At 35.1% G+C, this 14,767-nt stretch overlaps 1 protein-coding gene across 1 annotated transcript; it reads left to right on the top strand.

The window, feature by feature from the left end:
- Window positions 1-7,168: 7,168 nt before the first annotated feature.
- LOC106643946 (putative multidrug resistance-associated protein lethal(2)03659) lies at window positions 7,169-12,286 on the top strand. The gene is made up of 12 exons (XM_089593812.1): window positions 7,169-7,325; window positions 7,439-7,526; window positions 7,614-7,865; window positions 7,947-8,202; window positions 8,279-8,453; window positions 8,545-8,701; window positions 8,822-9,024; window positions 9,107-10,412; window positions 10,471-10,685; window positions 10,856-11,931; window positions 12,013-12,123; window positions 12,205-12,286. Exons 2-12 carry the CDS (start codon window positions 7,453-7,455, stop codon window positions 12,244-12,246), a joined length of 3,867 nt encoding a protein of 1,288 aa, XP_089449938.1. The 5' UTR covers window positions 7,169-7,325; window positions 7,439-7,452; the 3' UTR covers window positions 12,247-12,286.
- Window positions 12,287-14,767: the final 2,481 nt, after the last annotated feature.

Raw genomic sequence — 14,767 nt, forward strand, 5'->3', positions numbered from 1 at the left:
GATAAAAATTTTAAAGAGTATGTAAGTACTTTTGAAGACCTGTAGTTTCCCGTAAAATTAATTAAAAATCAATTTTTCGTAACTAAACCGATGATAACCGATGATAACCTAAAATTTACGGAAAACGATAACTTTAATAAAAAAAAAATTGGGGTGAGAAAGTACTTATTGAAAATTGAAAACATTTTTATAACTTAATTCTTCCTCATGTTTTAAGGATTTGGTTACTAAGTTTTAAGTCTTCCTGTTATTCTTTAAATTAATATTTAGAAGTCATTGCGTGAGGCAGTATTGCTTCACAAAAAAATGCACGTCAGCAGCAGGCAACACTATCTATTTCTTCACTGTAGGTAATGGAGCTGACTGTTGACATTTATGTATTTATTATTATTTTTTTTTTTTTTTTTTTTGATAATGTCAAGTAACCTAGAATTATCGTAAACTCAATTTCTTTAGAATTGCAACAGTTTTTTTTATTTTCGTTATTTTGTAACAAGGCAAATTGAGCCTCCCGGCTCATGTCGCTCTCGCTGCCGCAACGCATATGACATCACCGGCAAAGACTTACCTTCCCGGAATTCTTCTTTTGTTTTGGCTCCCGAAAAAGAAGAATAAGAGGACGATGCGACGACAGGACACAGTAGCAACAGCGGCGAGAAGAATACACGTGAGCGCGCGCACGACTGTTCGGGTCGCGGCGGCGGCCCTCGGGTATGAGAGAGAGAAAGAAGGAAAGAAAAAGTCGAGAGGTACGCGCTGTAGTTGCAAGGGAACGGAGAGTTAGTCTCGAGTCAAGAGCCTTCGCGCGCGTATTAGCCAGATTTGTGAGCGAGAGAGAGAGAGAGAGAGAGAGAGAAAGTGCGAGAGAAAGTTGTGGCAGATCAAGAGATAGAGAGAGAGAAGAGGAAGCTGCTGTGTCCCCGTCGTCGGAGATCATCACCGCGAGGAGAAGACCCAGGACAAAAAGCAGAGCGACTGCAGGACGAGAGAGAGAGAGAGAGAGAAGACGAGAAGCAGAGCGGCTACAAGACGAGATAAAGGGAGTAGGACCGCCACCGTCAGCTTCACAGACTCACCAGCAGCCCGAGGCCCAGCCGGACGCCATACGCCGTTGTCGCGAGTCAGAGAGCCGAAAGGTAGCGTGTTTTTCCTCCGTTCTTTTTGTGCGTCGTGCTAGGGCTCGCGAGCGCCGGTAGACCTCCGGGACTAAGTCCCGGAGTATACAGAGGACTGAGAGAGAGAGAGAGAGAGAGAGAGAGCCAGGTTACAGGAAGTCGCGGGTGCATGCTCGGGAGTGCCGAATCTTGGGGGTGTTCGCGCGTTTTCCGCTCTAGGTGTGCAGAAAGGACGAGAGAGAGAGAGAGAGAGAGAGAGAGGACCGGGACTAGGGACTGAGAGGGATAAGGAGCAGGTTAACGAGGGACAGTGATAGTGTGAGAGAGAGAGAGAGAAAAACAGGGTGAGAAAGGTTGCCAAGGGACGAGAAGAAACGGGCGCGATAGTAGAGAGCAGATGTGTAGTGGGCGGGGAAAAGGACAGGGACGATAGGTTACGTGTGAGGGTGCGCGTGTGTAGGCGTGCGTGACGTGGCTGGGAGCGTTAGGGCAGCGGCCCCTCCTGGTCTCAGGACCCCGAACGTGCGCTCGCGGTTCGCGCGGCGAGGCGGAACCGCTGTAGCGCCGTCGAGGAGTTGTGTAGAGCCGTGTGGAGAGTGCAATAAACAATTTCCTTACTTGACACGGTAGCATTTCCCAAAATTATTTCCTCTCGGTAGAACGAGAGGAGACATCCCGTACAAACTCCCCTTTTCAGGAGCAGAATCCAAGAAGACGAGGGACCCGGAGGACGTACGAGACGAGGCAATCCACTTCCTGCGTACCCCCCCCCCCTTTTTATTTCCAGGTACAAAGGCAGTGTGACAAAATGGCATCCCTTGAAAATGGCCTCTATATTCCAAAATGCTCTCGCTGATGCGACGTGTATGCAAAGAGCATTAATTTGGCGCTTCTCCGAACTGTTTGTTTTTCGGGAGCTGTATACACGCTGAGAGGAGGGGACGAGGACGCCAACGGACAAACAGTTGAGATGCAGAGACACAGCAACGCCAGCAGAAAAGGACAAGGAAAGTGCGAACGCGACTACCGAGACACAGCAGCTGCTATGTATGAGAGTGACTGCGAGAGGAGATACGTGGCGGTGGCAGTGGCGGCGGCCTTTGCTTGAGCAAGAGATCGTGAGTGAGTCGGGAGTAGAGCCTCAAACTGCACGCTTAAGCGCGAGCAGCGAGAGCTTCGGTGACTTGACGGGTTTTCGTGGCGAGAGTTGAGAGAGAGAGAGTTGAGAGAGAGAGAGAGTTTTCGAGAAGGTGCGTTGAGTGTTGAAAGAAGAGAGAGAAGTGTACGTGCGAGACGAGAAGCTGCTGTGTTCTCCCAGGACGACGAGGTCTCCAGGTCGAGGACTACGGCCGCTGAGAGAAGGAGCAGAGAAAGAAGAGTTGAGAGAGAGAGAGAAGAGAAAGGGTGAAGCCGCAGGACGAACGACCCGCTCGAGGACACCGGACGACATCACGCCGGGTTGGACTCGCGGACGTTTTGACCAGGAGGTGAGGCTAGAGAGAGAGAGAGAGATATTGAGAGAGAGAGAAGTAGTGTGTAGCGTAGACCGTGCGAGAGAGAGATTGTAGTGTAGACAGTGAGAGAGAGAGAGAGAGAGAGAGAGAGAGAGAGAGTTTGGGTTGACGAGTCGAGGCTTACGAGAGACCGCGAGGTGCATGGGAGGGCCGCCATTTTTCGTGCGTGTTGTCGTGTATTAAGATAGTTAAGATAGATAGTAGAGTAGAGTTGAGAGTGAGAGAAAGAGTGTATAGTCTAGCAGAGAGAGAGAGAGAGAGAGCGAAAGAGTGTATAGCAGTGTGAGAGATTGGGAACGGAGTGTGAGTGTGTGCGTAGTAGTGTGGGTCGAGGATAAGCAGGAGCCCCTCCTGGTCCTGGACCAGCAGGACGTGGTGGACGAGCGCTCGCGGCTCGCGGGGTGCGAGGCGAAGTCACTGCAGCGCCGTCCAGAAGACGAGGTGAAGCGTTGTGTCGTGTATTGTGAAAGAAGATACTGTGTATTAGTGTTAAGTGTGTTAAATAAAGAAATAGTGAAAGGTATTAATTTGTTGTGTGTAAATTAATAGTTTTTCCCGTAGAACGGGAGAACTCCCGCGCCTATCCCCCTTTTTCAGGAGCAGAAACCCAAGAGGTGAGAGGGGCAACGGTGACGAACGCGATCGAGATTTGCTAGCGCTGCGTCGGCGCCTCGTTTTATTTCAGGTCAAGAAGCAGTGTTACAATTTGTGTGTGTTAAAAGTATAACGCTTTTTCTCAAAATGACGTCTCATTAAGTACTCAGCCACTAAAATGAATCGCCTAAGAATAAATAATTTTTTTTTAAATGCTTATATTTTGTAAAGTGTGCATATAAAAAATCGCTTGAATTGTTTTGAGTAAGAAACTAAACAATTCGAATAATTTTCTTATGTTACACATGTGAAGTTAAATCACTGCCATTGATTTATACAAATATTTTTACTATTTTATGCAATCTTGAGAAATATATACGTACCGTTGAAAAACAATACAAGTGATCAAAATAGTTTTTTTATAGAATTAACGAGAAAAAATTTATGTACAGCTTGTGGAGTGGAAAAAATCTTGAAGTTTACTCTTAACTAAAATAAAAAAAAATTTATAACGATATTCCTTGTACAATTTAATTGATCCTTATTTAAAAAATTCCAGTATCTTATTCCTATTAATATCAAATTAATATCTTTGAAGGTACGTAAGCGATTAATTTATTTTTTGTATTTATCAATACATATGGAAAGAAGTAAATCAAGAAAACTGATCATAAAGCTTTGATAAATGCGTCCCGATAACACAAATACATAATAATAAAAATAATTTTTAAAAGAGAGGTTTGGCGTGAAAGTCACGAAATGGTGCTAAGCCCCAGTATATTTATATGTATACAGTGATAGTAGGGCTTTGCCTACTGCATGCTTGCCATACCAATCGCCATGCACAGGATCTCTGAGCTATAGATCTCAAATAATAAGGCAAAATGCCTCCTTAAGGGGGCTCCTACAACTACTGCTGAGGTCAAAGACAAACAAAAAATAAAGTTTTGTTTTTCAATAAACAAATGTGTCTGAAAATCATTATGATATTTTTAATAACGTATGAAGTGGGAAAAATGATATTTATGTGTGCAGTTTAACTTTGTACGAAAAATTAATTATTGTTTTGACCAGTCTAGTGCATACGAGGGTACACCACCAGACCAGACCACCTGTGTTGGTGTAGTATAGCGATGTAATATATAGGTATATGGTATATATATGTCGTGAACAAGTACGTCTGCTACTGACCTCCCGGACACTATTTATTTATTTCCATCACAAATATCTCGCTAAAATGGTCCTTTATCCACAATTTTTAATACAACATATTACAGAGGAAGACTTCATCTACAAAACGTATATATTCAGTCTGCTGGGACTTTTAATTTAGGTTTATTATAAACGAAAACAAATTGTTTTTCACGCTGCCCCATAGGAACACGTGCTAATAGTTACAACTTTGAGCTTGGATTTCTCAAAATTTTGACCCATTCGAAATATAATTTAGACCACCATTAAATTCAGTAGACTTTTATTTACAAGAAATAATATATCTCTGTTTGGGGGCTTTCGCGAAGGAGCCCCCTTAACGCTGAAAAATTCAGTGGGTTCACGCGATAAAATCGTGCAGTGCATGAATCGCCTACTATTAATGCGTGGTAGGGACCACACTAAATGAGCATAGATCAAGATTCTCACACATGGAACTCTCATTTGTTATTTCTGTATAATTTTCGTTTGCCTTGTTTACAGTTACTTTCTATTTTTTTATAAGACGCCAACTTTGTATTATTCTGGCTCGTAATCTCGAGGTACAAATTTTATTGAATATACCTAAGATCTAAGCTCAATATCTATTAAAAATCTCGTGTTAAAAACCAATGTTGCCGCAGTACTTTTACTTGACCTATTTATAGTAGTATTTAATTACTTCCTTTTGATATAGGCTTATAACATGAATTAAAACTTAAAATGATTATTTCTTATTCATTTTTTAATGTATCCCTGCAATTTTATTATCATACGTTATATGTATCATAGTATTTACTATATAATAATTTTATAGCTGCCCTATAAAAACACGTGTCAACTATGCTATTTTTATTGTAATATTTTTTTGTATTTAGTATTATAACATGCATTGAAAAATGAGTATGGATTATAATTGAATCATTTTTCTTGGTAGGATTGATTTTTTTTTGTACAATACAAAAAATAGTGAGTTATAGATTTTACTATTATTATCCGTGTCTAAAACCAAAAATAGTCTAATACCGATGATGAAAAATAAAAATTGTAAGTCAAGGTTGTCATACAGTTTTATCACAGATAAGTCAATTATCGTTAGACTGATAAAAAAGGAGAGCAAATTTGTCTTCAAAAGATCTGTTTGACCTTTACTTTTCCACGTGTTCATTGATCATTATAAATGAATGAATGTTTCAGGAACAGATGTCTTAAGATTTTTAGATAGAAAAATAATATTTTTAAAGCTATGATGGATCATCCTTACAACACTATTATCACTTATTGAAGTACTTTTATTTCTATTAGCAAATGACTAATGAATTCTATATTTAATTTACAAGAATTAACCGACTTTTCTAACTTTGCTCCATTATTATAAAATAAAACGAGTTTAAAAATATACACAGTAAACAGTCATGTCCAAAATTTCGTAACAAAATTCTCGTAGTTCTCATTTTACTTGCACTTGTGTCTACATTGATCACAGCCTGAATTGCATTACCAAAATGTCTATATGAGAATCGTCAGAGCAGCACCAATGAATTCACACAGTCGCGGCAAGACCCCTTTATGGGTGTAAACCGGTACACGTGTATACTTTGGTCGTGACAGCTCGCCAACAACCCCAGCTACTACGTATACACATAAATATGTGAAGAGTATACTCTCCATTTTCTCTGGTGATATGAAAGAGATTCCGTTGAATGTATATTTATAGAACGCAAAGCAAAGCACCTTTGGACTACGTTTGATCAATGTAATCAATGGTACATCGTCAGTATATTGATTTGATAGTCTCTTATGGCAACTGGGGCGAATGTACATTGCCTAAAGACTAAATACATAAATGGATGAAGATACGTAAAAAAGACAAGGTAATTTATCCATGTTTGTTGTTGTAAAGTATACGGTATTTTTTAAGGCATATTTCCTGTAGTATAATATCTATTTATTGAAATTGTAGTTAATTTCTATTATAATTTCTTATAATCTTTAGCTTCTAAAAGAAGGAATACATTCAATAAACTCTTTTTATTAAAGGTATAAGTCAAAAATAGCTTACTTATTTCTTCGACTAACAATAAAAAAATATTTTTTGTACTAAATGTTTATAATAATCAAATTACATGTAAATAATACTAATTATTTTTTTACTAATTCATGACCAATTGAATCACTTGCAAGAATCCTAATTAAGTTTTAGTAATTTACCACGTTCAATGGGTATAATTATTTAACTAACATTACATGATAAAACTTTTTATTTTTTTACTATTGTAAACTATAAAATAAGAAAAAAAAAATTTTTTATTTATGTTACTAAGTGCCTCTGAATGATTTCAAAGATAGATTTGTAATTTGTTTGAACATTAACTTTCATAGTTATATCTACAGAGATTACTCACATGAATCAATGCTTAATGCAGCTCAAATACATCTTGTTTGTCAGTTAATTCATTTGTAAACTTAAAAGCCAGCTGCATTGAAATCCAGATAACACATTTATATGAAAGTGATAGTTTCATTTTGGTCTTCAGTTTCACGTGTTCTTATGACAGTAACTCTTGTAATTCAATGAAATTGGTTCATTTTGATAACGTTTAAGTTTTCTTAAATGAGATTCCTAAATTCTTTCTCAAAATATTGTCTGAAGAGTATATATTTTTTATTTGAATGCATTCAAAGTATTTTTTTTTATAAGAATTTATACCTTAATGTAAAAATCAGTTTTTAATATCATTTGACAATGAGATTAAATCAAAAATTTGGATGTCAAACTTATGTTTAAGACAGACGTAAAACTTGTTATTGTTAAAAGTAGCATGTTATTAAGATTGGTTTAATTGAATGAGATCAAGACAAGCTGACGATCGTTTTGGTGAGGCGAAAACAGAGAATAAATATAATAGAGGTGAATATTATTAACGCTATTTAATTAGTGTCTTGTAAATTTTTGTTTATGCGTTAATTAACTTATGTATAAATTACACCCAAGCAATTGGCTGATTTAATAAAATGCTTTAGAATAATATTAAAGCATGGAAAACAAGGAATCAAGACGTAATCCAAATCCAAGAGAAGGTGCTAACATCGTATCAGTAACTTTATTTAAGTATGATAACCATTTAAATATAAAATACATAATATAAAATCATAAAACTTAATAAAAGACGATATTGTACATCTGCTACTTATTAAGGTGGTTATTTGGAACTTATTACACCGGGTATAAGAGAGAACTCGAAATATCTGATCTTTACGCACCTTTAAAAGACCATTCGAGTAACAACTTGGGAAATCAGTTATCATGTTTATGGCAGGAAGAGTACGATCGATGTCAAAAGACAAAAAAGAAATATGCACCAAGTCTATCAAAAACATTAGTTAGGTGTTTTAGCTGTGATATCATATCTTTTGGTGTGTGTCTAGGAATTCTTGAATTAATCATAAGGTAAATAAATAAATATGTTGAAAATTATTTAAAATTCGAATATATATGTGTATATATAGAATATATTAATTATCATTGCAGAATTGCTCAACCTATTATATTAGCGTACTTATTAAGATACTTTAGTGGACAACATGATATGGATAAGTCCGAAGCGTTTATTTGGGGATCTGGTATAGTGATTGAATTACTCCTTGAATGCCTCACGTACCATCCAATTATGTATGGTATGATGCACATAGGTATGAAAATAAGAGTTGCCTGTTGTTCTCTTATTTATAGGAAACTTTTAAAAATTTCAAGATCTGCACCTGATAGCAAGACTAGCGTTGGTCAAGTAATTATATTTTATACTTATTAATTATTTTTACGGTTGTAGCAATTTTTTAAATTTAAAATCAAACATTATCCAGATAATAAATTTGCTGAGTAATGACGTCAATCGATTAGATTACTCAGTTCTATCATCACATTATTTATGGATATCACCTATTCAAACAGCAATAATAGCATATTTACTTTACAAAGAGGTCGATATGGCTGCATCTCTAGGACTTTTCGCACTTTTGCTATTTGTACCCATTCTACGTAAGTTAAACATAGTTGTAATATTTAGATGTTAAATACTTATTTATTTTATAGCTACTCTACTCTTTAAACATTTTAATTGTATCTGCAGTTGTGTACGGAAAACTTGTGTCGTATTTTATAACGAAGCTCGTATGCAAGACAGATGAACGTTTGAAACTGACGTATGAAATCATAAAAGGTATTAAAGTCATTAAAATGTATGCTTGGGAGAAACCATTTGCACTTCTTATCAACAGATCTCGAAAGTACGCAGAGTTTTCGAAAAATTCTTGTATATTTAAAAATAATATGATTAAAAGTTGTTTGTTCTATACCACCAGTGTTAGTGGAAAAAATTGAGTGAATAATTTGTGATTGTTTTTCAGAAAAGAAGTAAAAGTTGTAAGAAATAATTTAGTGACATCAGAAATTTGTTGGTCTTTTGATCTCTATGTTCCTCGAATTTGTACATTTCTAACAATACTTGCCTATGTCTTTTTTGGAAATGATATTAACGCTGAAAAAGTTTATATGGTCACAGCTTACTATAACATTATAAGAACAACTTTGTATCGAATGTTTCCACTAGGTAAAAATTGAGTGCATTTTTAGTCGAACTTAAAACAATTTTTTTAAAATTGATATCGAAAACATTTGATTATCACTTTTAGCTATCAAAGAACTGTCCGAAGCTTTAGTCTCTCTCAAACGTCTTCAGATATTTTTGATGTCCAACGAAACTCAGAATTTACTAATAAATAAAAATTATGTAAAATCACAGATATCAAATAGTGATGCATTATCTATGAAAAATGTCACTGTCAAATGGAACTCGCGATCAAAATTTGAAGCTCTAAAACAACTCAACTTGCGAATTAAACCCAAATCCCTTACGGCAATCATAGGACAAGTAGGTGCTGGAAAGACAACAATATTTCATACAATATTATCAGAAGTTCCTTGGGCAACTGGACAAGTTGAGATAAATGGAAAAATTTCATACGCATCTCAAGAAGCGTGGATTTTTACTTCATCCATTAGGCAAAATATACTATTTGGTAAACCAATGAACAAAGATCGTTATAATAAAGTTATCGATGTATGTCAACTTAGACGAGATTTACAATTACTTCCATGTGGTGACAACACCTTGGCAAGTGAAAAAGGAGCCAACTTAAGTGGTGGACAATGCTCTCGTATTAATTTAGCTCGTGCTATTTATTACGAGGCAGACATCTATCTTTTGGATGATCCTCTTTCTGCAGTTGATACACATGTCAGCAAAGCCATTTTCGAAGAATGTATTAAAACATTTTTAAAGGATAAGACCGTTGTCTTAATTACTCACCAATGTCACCTTTTAAAGCACGTTGATCACATAATTTACATTGAAAATGGTAAAACTTACACAGAGGGAACATATTCAGAACTACTTAATTCTGAGATAGATTTAAAGAAAACGATGCGGTTTGAAAATGAGTCTGACGAAATCCCCGATAACGATGAGAGAGCTGCTACAGAGGATAGTGTGGCTTCTAAATCAACAGACTTTTACCAAGAAGAAAATGAAGAATCGGAAAGTAGAACCTTAGGAAAAATTAAATTACAAACATATTCAAAATATCTTGCGGCAGCAGGTAGCATCTTACTTGTAGCTTTCGCTCTTTTAATTTGTGTTGCTTGTGAATTAGCGTCAACTGGCTCAGATTATTTTATAACCTATTGGGTTAATATGGAAGAAAAAGGAGCAAATTTTACAATATTAGAGGATGATGTGTTTAGAGGACGAAGCTGGTATATATACGTATATGGATCCATTGTCATTTTTACTGTGTTTATTACTCTCATTCAATCATGCATATTTTTTGACATGTGTATGAAGATCTCAAAAAATCTTCATGCTTGGATACTCAAAAGTATAATTCACGCTAAAATGAGTTTTTTTAATTCAAATCCCGTTGGACGTATTATGAACAGGTAAGATGATACGTACAATTTGCAATAAAATCTAAATACATATTTTTTCTCGTTTTAGATTTTCAAAGGATATGGGTACAATTGATACTCGACTTCCTCAAACATTGATGGATGTTGTAACAATTGGCTTGAAAACAATATCTGTCATTATTTTAGTTTTGATTGTCAATGTTTGGTTTATTTTACCAGTAGTCTTCATTTCTATAACTGCATATCTCTTACGGAAGTTTTACATAAAACCATGTCGAAGTATCAAGAGATTGGAGGGAATAAGTAATGATAAAATTATTTTATTATTTAGATATAAAATTTCTTAAAAATTGTTAGGTCAATCATAACTTATAATATTGACAGAGTCATATAAAGAAATATACTCACGGCAGCTTAAGTCAACTATAAGTAGAATATATCAATGTTTTTGTTCAACGTTATTATTATTTCAGCCCGATCGCCAGTATTCAATCACGTGAGTGCAAGTATACAAGGTCTCACAACTATAAGAGCTTTGCATGCTCAGAACATATTAACAAGAGAATTCGACAACCATCAAGACTTACATTCATCAGCATGGTTCTTGTTTTTCTCTGGTTCAAGAGCGTTTGGAATGTACATCGAAATGCTTACTGCATTTTTTTTGGCGATAGTTGTGTACTCTTTATTGGCAATACATGAAATCTCATTGGCAGGAGATGTTGGTCTCATTGTAACTCAAATACTTATGCTATCGGGATCATTGCAATGGGGTATTCGACAAACAACGGAACTAGAAAATCAAATGACGTCTGTGGAACGAATTTTAGAATATGCAGATATTCCTCAAGAGCCTGTATTAGACAATAATGTTGGAAGTAGACCCTTAGATAAGTGGCCGGAAAATGGGAAAATTGAGTTTAAAAACGTTGATTTGATTTATGATCGCCAAAATAATCTAGCTCTTACGAACTTGAATTTTATAGCTGAACCAGATGAAATGATTGGCGTTGTAGGAAGAACTGGTGCAGGTAAATCATCAATAATAAGCGCCATATTCCGCTTAGTAGATATTAAGGGAGAAATACTTATTGATGATGTTCCTACGGATCAAATACCTCTACAAGACTTACGATCAAGAATTAGCATTATTCCTCAAGAACCAGTGCTTTTTGCTGGAAGTCTTCGAAATAATTTGGATCCGTTTGAAGAGCACTCAGACCATGTATTGTGGCTAGCTTTAGAGGATGTAGAGTTGAAACAATGTCTTGATTCAGACTTGGGTCTTGATATGTTGGTCATGGAGGGAGGCTCAAATTTTAGCGTTGGACAACGACAACTGCTTTGTTTAGCACGGGCTATCATTCGCAATCATAAAATACTTATTCTTGATGAAGCCACTGCAAATGTTGATCCAGGAACTGACGAACTAATTCAGAGAGCGATTCGAAAAAAGTTAAAGAATTGTACGGTAATTATTGTTGCTCATCGTTTAAATACGGTAATAGACAGTGACAAAATTCTTGTAATGGATGCTGGACAAGTAAAGGTAGGGTCCTATAATATTCTATTACAATATGGGCAACTATATTACGATTTTTGTTTGTTTTTTAATCAACTATTTTAATAGGAATTTGACCATCCACATATTTTACTGCAAAAAAAAGACGGAATCTTCAGCAATATGGTAAAACAGACAGGAGCGTTTATGGCTAAAAGTTTGCATGACATTGCGAAATCTGTGAGTAATTAAAAAATAAATTTTATGAAAAACTATAAATAATTTAAACTTAAAACTACAAACATTGCATAAATTTTTCAGAGTTATGAAAGTAAAAATAATTTCATTACGACTCGACTATGAGAAATAACATGTATATTACATCTGAGCAACATGTTACCAACCAATTATCAGTAACAATCTTTCAAATAACATAGTATGATTAAACCTGACTTTGTGTCTGGCGTATTAATATTTATTATTCAATAAAACCATTTTTTAAATATAGTTTACAATGTTTTTCATATCATTTAGTTACCTAAAAATTGAATCTATGCGTACAAAAAATTATTCGACGAACTTAAGTAGAATCGTATACTGCATACATATTAAAAAATTCTGTGTATTGAACATATTTTTAAACCTGTAACTTTCAGTTAATTTTTCACTGTATAGAAATCAATTGTGTTAAAACTATTCTATTGAAAAAATATGATTGCTGTTTAGTCTAGGTCGTAAAAAAATGCCTTTAAAGCGTTAAAATTCTTCCTCAGTAAGTTTTCAACGTTTTTAATAATTTTTAACGCTTCTGAAATTTTTATTGATGATTAAATCAAGTTAACCGCTGTAATACATAAACTTTATAATACATACGCTACATCTTAAAGTCATGTCCTAAATCCCATTTTGGACAAGTCAGCTTAAATCCCTAAATACTTCTACCATTACGTTTTTTTTTTTTTTTTGTATTAGGCTATCATTACGTTAATACTACGGTAAAATTGAGATTCTAAGTACAGTTAATAAAAAAAAAAAAATTAATATAAAATTGAATGACGAACTTAACGATGACTTTCGCACTACAATCCAAATTTCGAAAAGCATTTGGATTTCTTTGGAACTAATCATCTAACCTCTTCCACCGGATAGCATCTCTTAGACGCTGAAGAACTTCTGTATTGTAAATTTGATTCACTGTGAAGACTTGGAAAAATTACTTGTAATAGACGAAACCATGATCTTCAAAGAGAACTGTCAACGTCACTTTGACATTGCAACAAACCTGGTAAGCTTTTTTGATCTGGTAGATGTTTTGTCCACCCACTGGGAACATTTAATCTTTGTTTTGATATGAGAACCGTACACCTAAGGTTCATCACCCGTTATATGATCCTTGACAAGAAGTTTTCATCATCATGGTGTAAACAATGGCCCACTTCATTTAACAAACTTTTTGACAGTCAGACGTTAATTTTTTCGAATCAGAATATTAACTTTAACCTAAACAGCCTACGTAATTTTTGAACAGACCTGGTATAATCAGATGGAATACGAGTCCAGTTAGCAGTAGAAAATCTTTGCAAACGTCCTTCGTTGAGAATGGAAAAAGTAAATTTAAAGGGTATGAGTTGAGGTATAATTACTAGGTCAGCAAACTGAAGCTTTTTTAGATGGTTGGATGTATATGATTTATCAAGATTTTTAGGATTAATAAATGTGGTATGCCTTTAGACTTCAAACTATTGAATAATTTGAGGGAATTCATTACTCCCGTAAGCATAGAATATTGTAAAATGTGTACTGTTAAAAGAAAATAGAGTGTTTAGCAAAAGTTCACTATTTTTTCTTAAAACACATCCATCCACTCTACTCATGGACATATATTCCTCACGAATACATTTCGGTCAAGTGGTAAATTTTTCTTTCACGTTTAAGGCAACTCGGTAGTCAAGGTACTTATGCGTCATATATCACGACGAGTTGACAAACAAATTTAATTATGCCAGAGATACAGCTCCAGTAAGGTTCATGAAAATAAAAATTACATCATAAAATAGTAAACCATCAGATTAAAAGTAATGACGAAAATACTTTGTATTTAACAAGTTTTTAAACGTAACCATAATAATAAGTATACACTGAGAGAAATAAATAATGAAAATTATAGAAAAATTGCTTTGCTTAGTAAATGAGATGCAAGCTGGCAAAAAAATTAGCTTTCCTGCATGTAAATTTTTACTGTTTGAACCATAATTTTTACTGTTGAAACAAAAATCTTTACTATTAAAGATAATAATTTTTTTCTTAGTTTGCCACCTTGCATCCGATTTACTGTGAAGAATGGCGCTAGAATCTCTTTATAATTTTTATTATATTTTTTCTTTCAGAGTCATCATTTCGAGAGAAAAAATCTAACCATAAAAAATTTTTCCAAAACATTCCTTTTATTTGGTTATCAAAACCTTCATTATGATGAAGTTATTTGGCTCGAGTAAAATATCAGTGTGGTGATAATGAGTACGTAACGTATTGTCAATCGAAACCTGTACAGCTAAATTATCGTAACTTAGAATATTAGTGCTATTCATTTAATAACTTTCATTCATACGTTAACTGAATCTTTTTTCTATTTATTTGAAGAACCTCTCTTTTTCATCGACAAGTGAAAGAGAATTTCGAAACAGCGCGAGAAAAAACCGATCCCTCATTCCCACCCCCACCTGTCTGAAACACCAAAACGCGAACCCATCTCTGAATGTGTATCCCCAAAACATATCGCAGTACACGTCCGTCGCGCATCTCGTCAGTCTTTCACGAGCGTACCTATATACGCACACACAACACACCACAGTACAACCCATGCCGTGAGCAGTCAACACTTTGT

The sequence above is a fragment of the Copidosoma floridanum genome, unplaced genomic scaffold (genome assembly GCF_036245765.1).
Source record: "Copidosoma floridanum isolate Cflo_tuat_1 unplaced genomic scaffold, Cflo_Japanese_pri ptg000020l, whole genome shotgun sequence".
Classification (NCBI taxonomy): domain Eukaryota; kingdom Metazoa; phylum Arthropoda; class Insecta; order Hymenoptera; family Encyrtidae; genus Copidosoma; species Copidosoma floridanum.

Excerpts from the sequence above, each read along its gene's own strand:
- LOC106643946 (XM_089593812.1), top strand. The coding sequence starts at position 7,453 with ATGGAAAACAAGGAATCAAGACGTAATCCAAATCCAAGAGAAGGTGCT. Across the intron at positions 7,866-7,946 it reads ATTCTTGAATTAATCATAAG|AATTGCTCAACCTATTATAT; the intron begins GTAAATAAATAA and ends TTATCATTGCAG. Across the intron at positions 11,932-12,012 it reads TGGATGCTGGACAAGTAAAG|GAATTTGACCATCCACATAT; the intron begins GTAGGGTCCTAT and ends CTATTTTAATAG.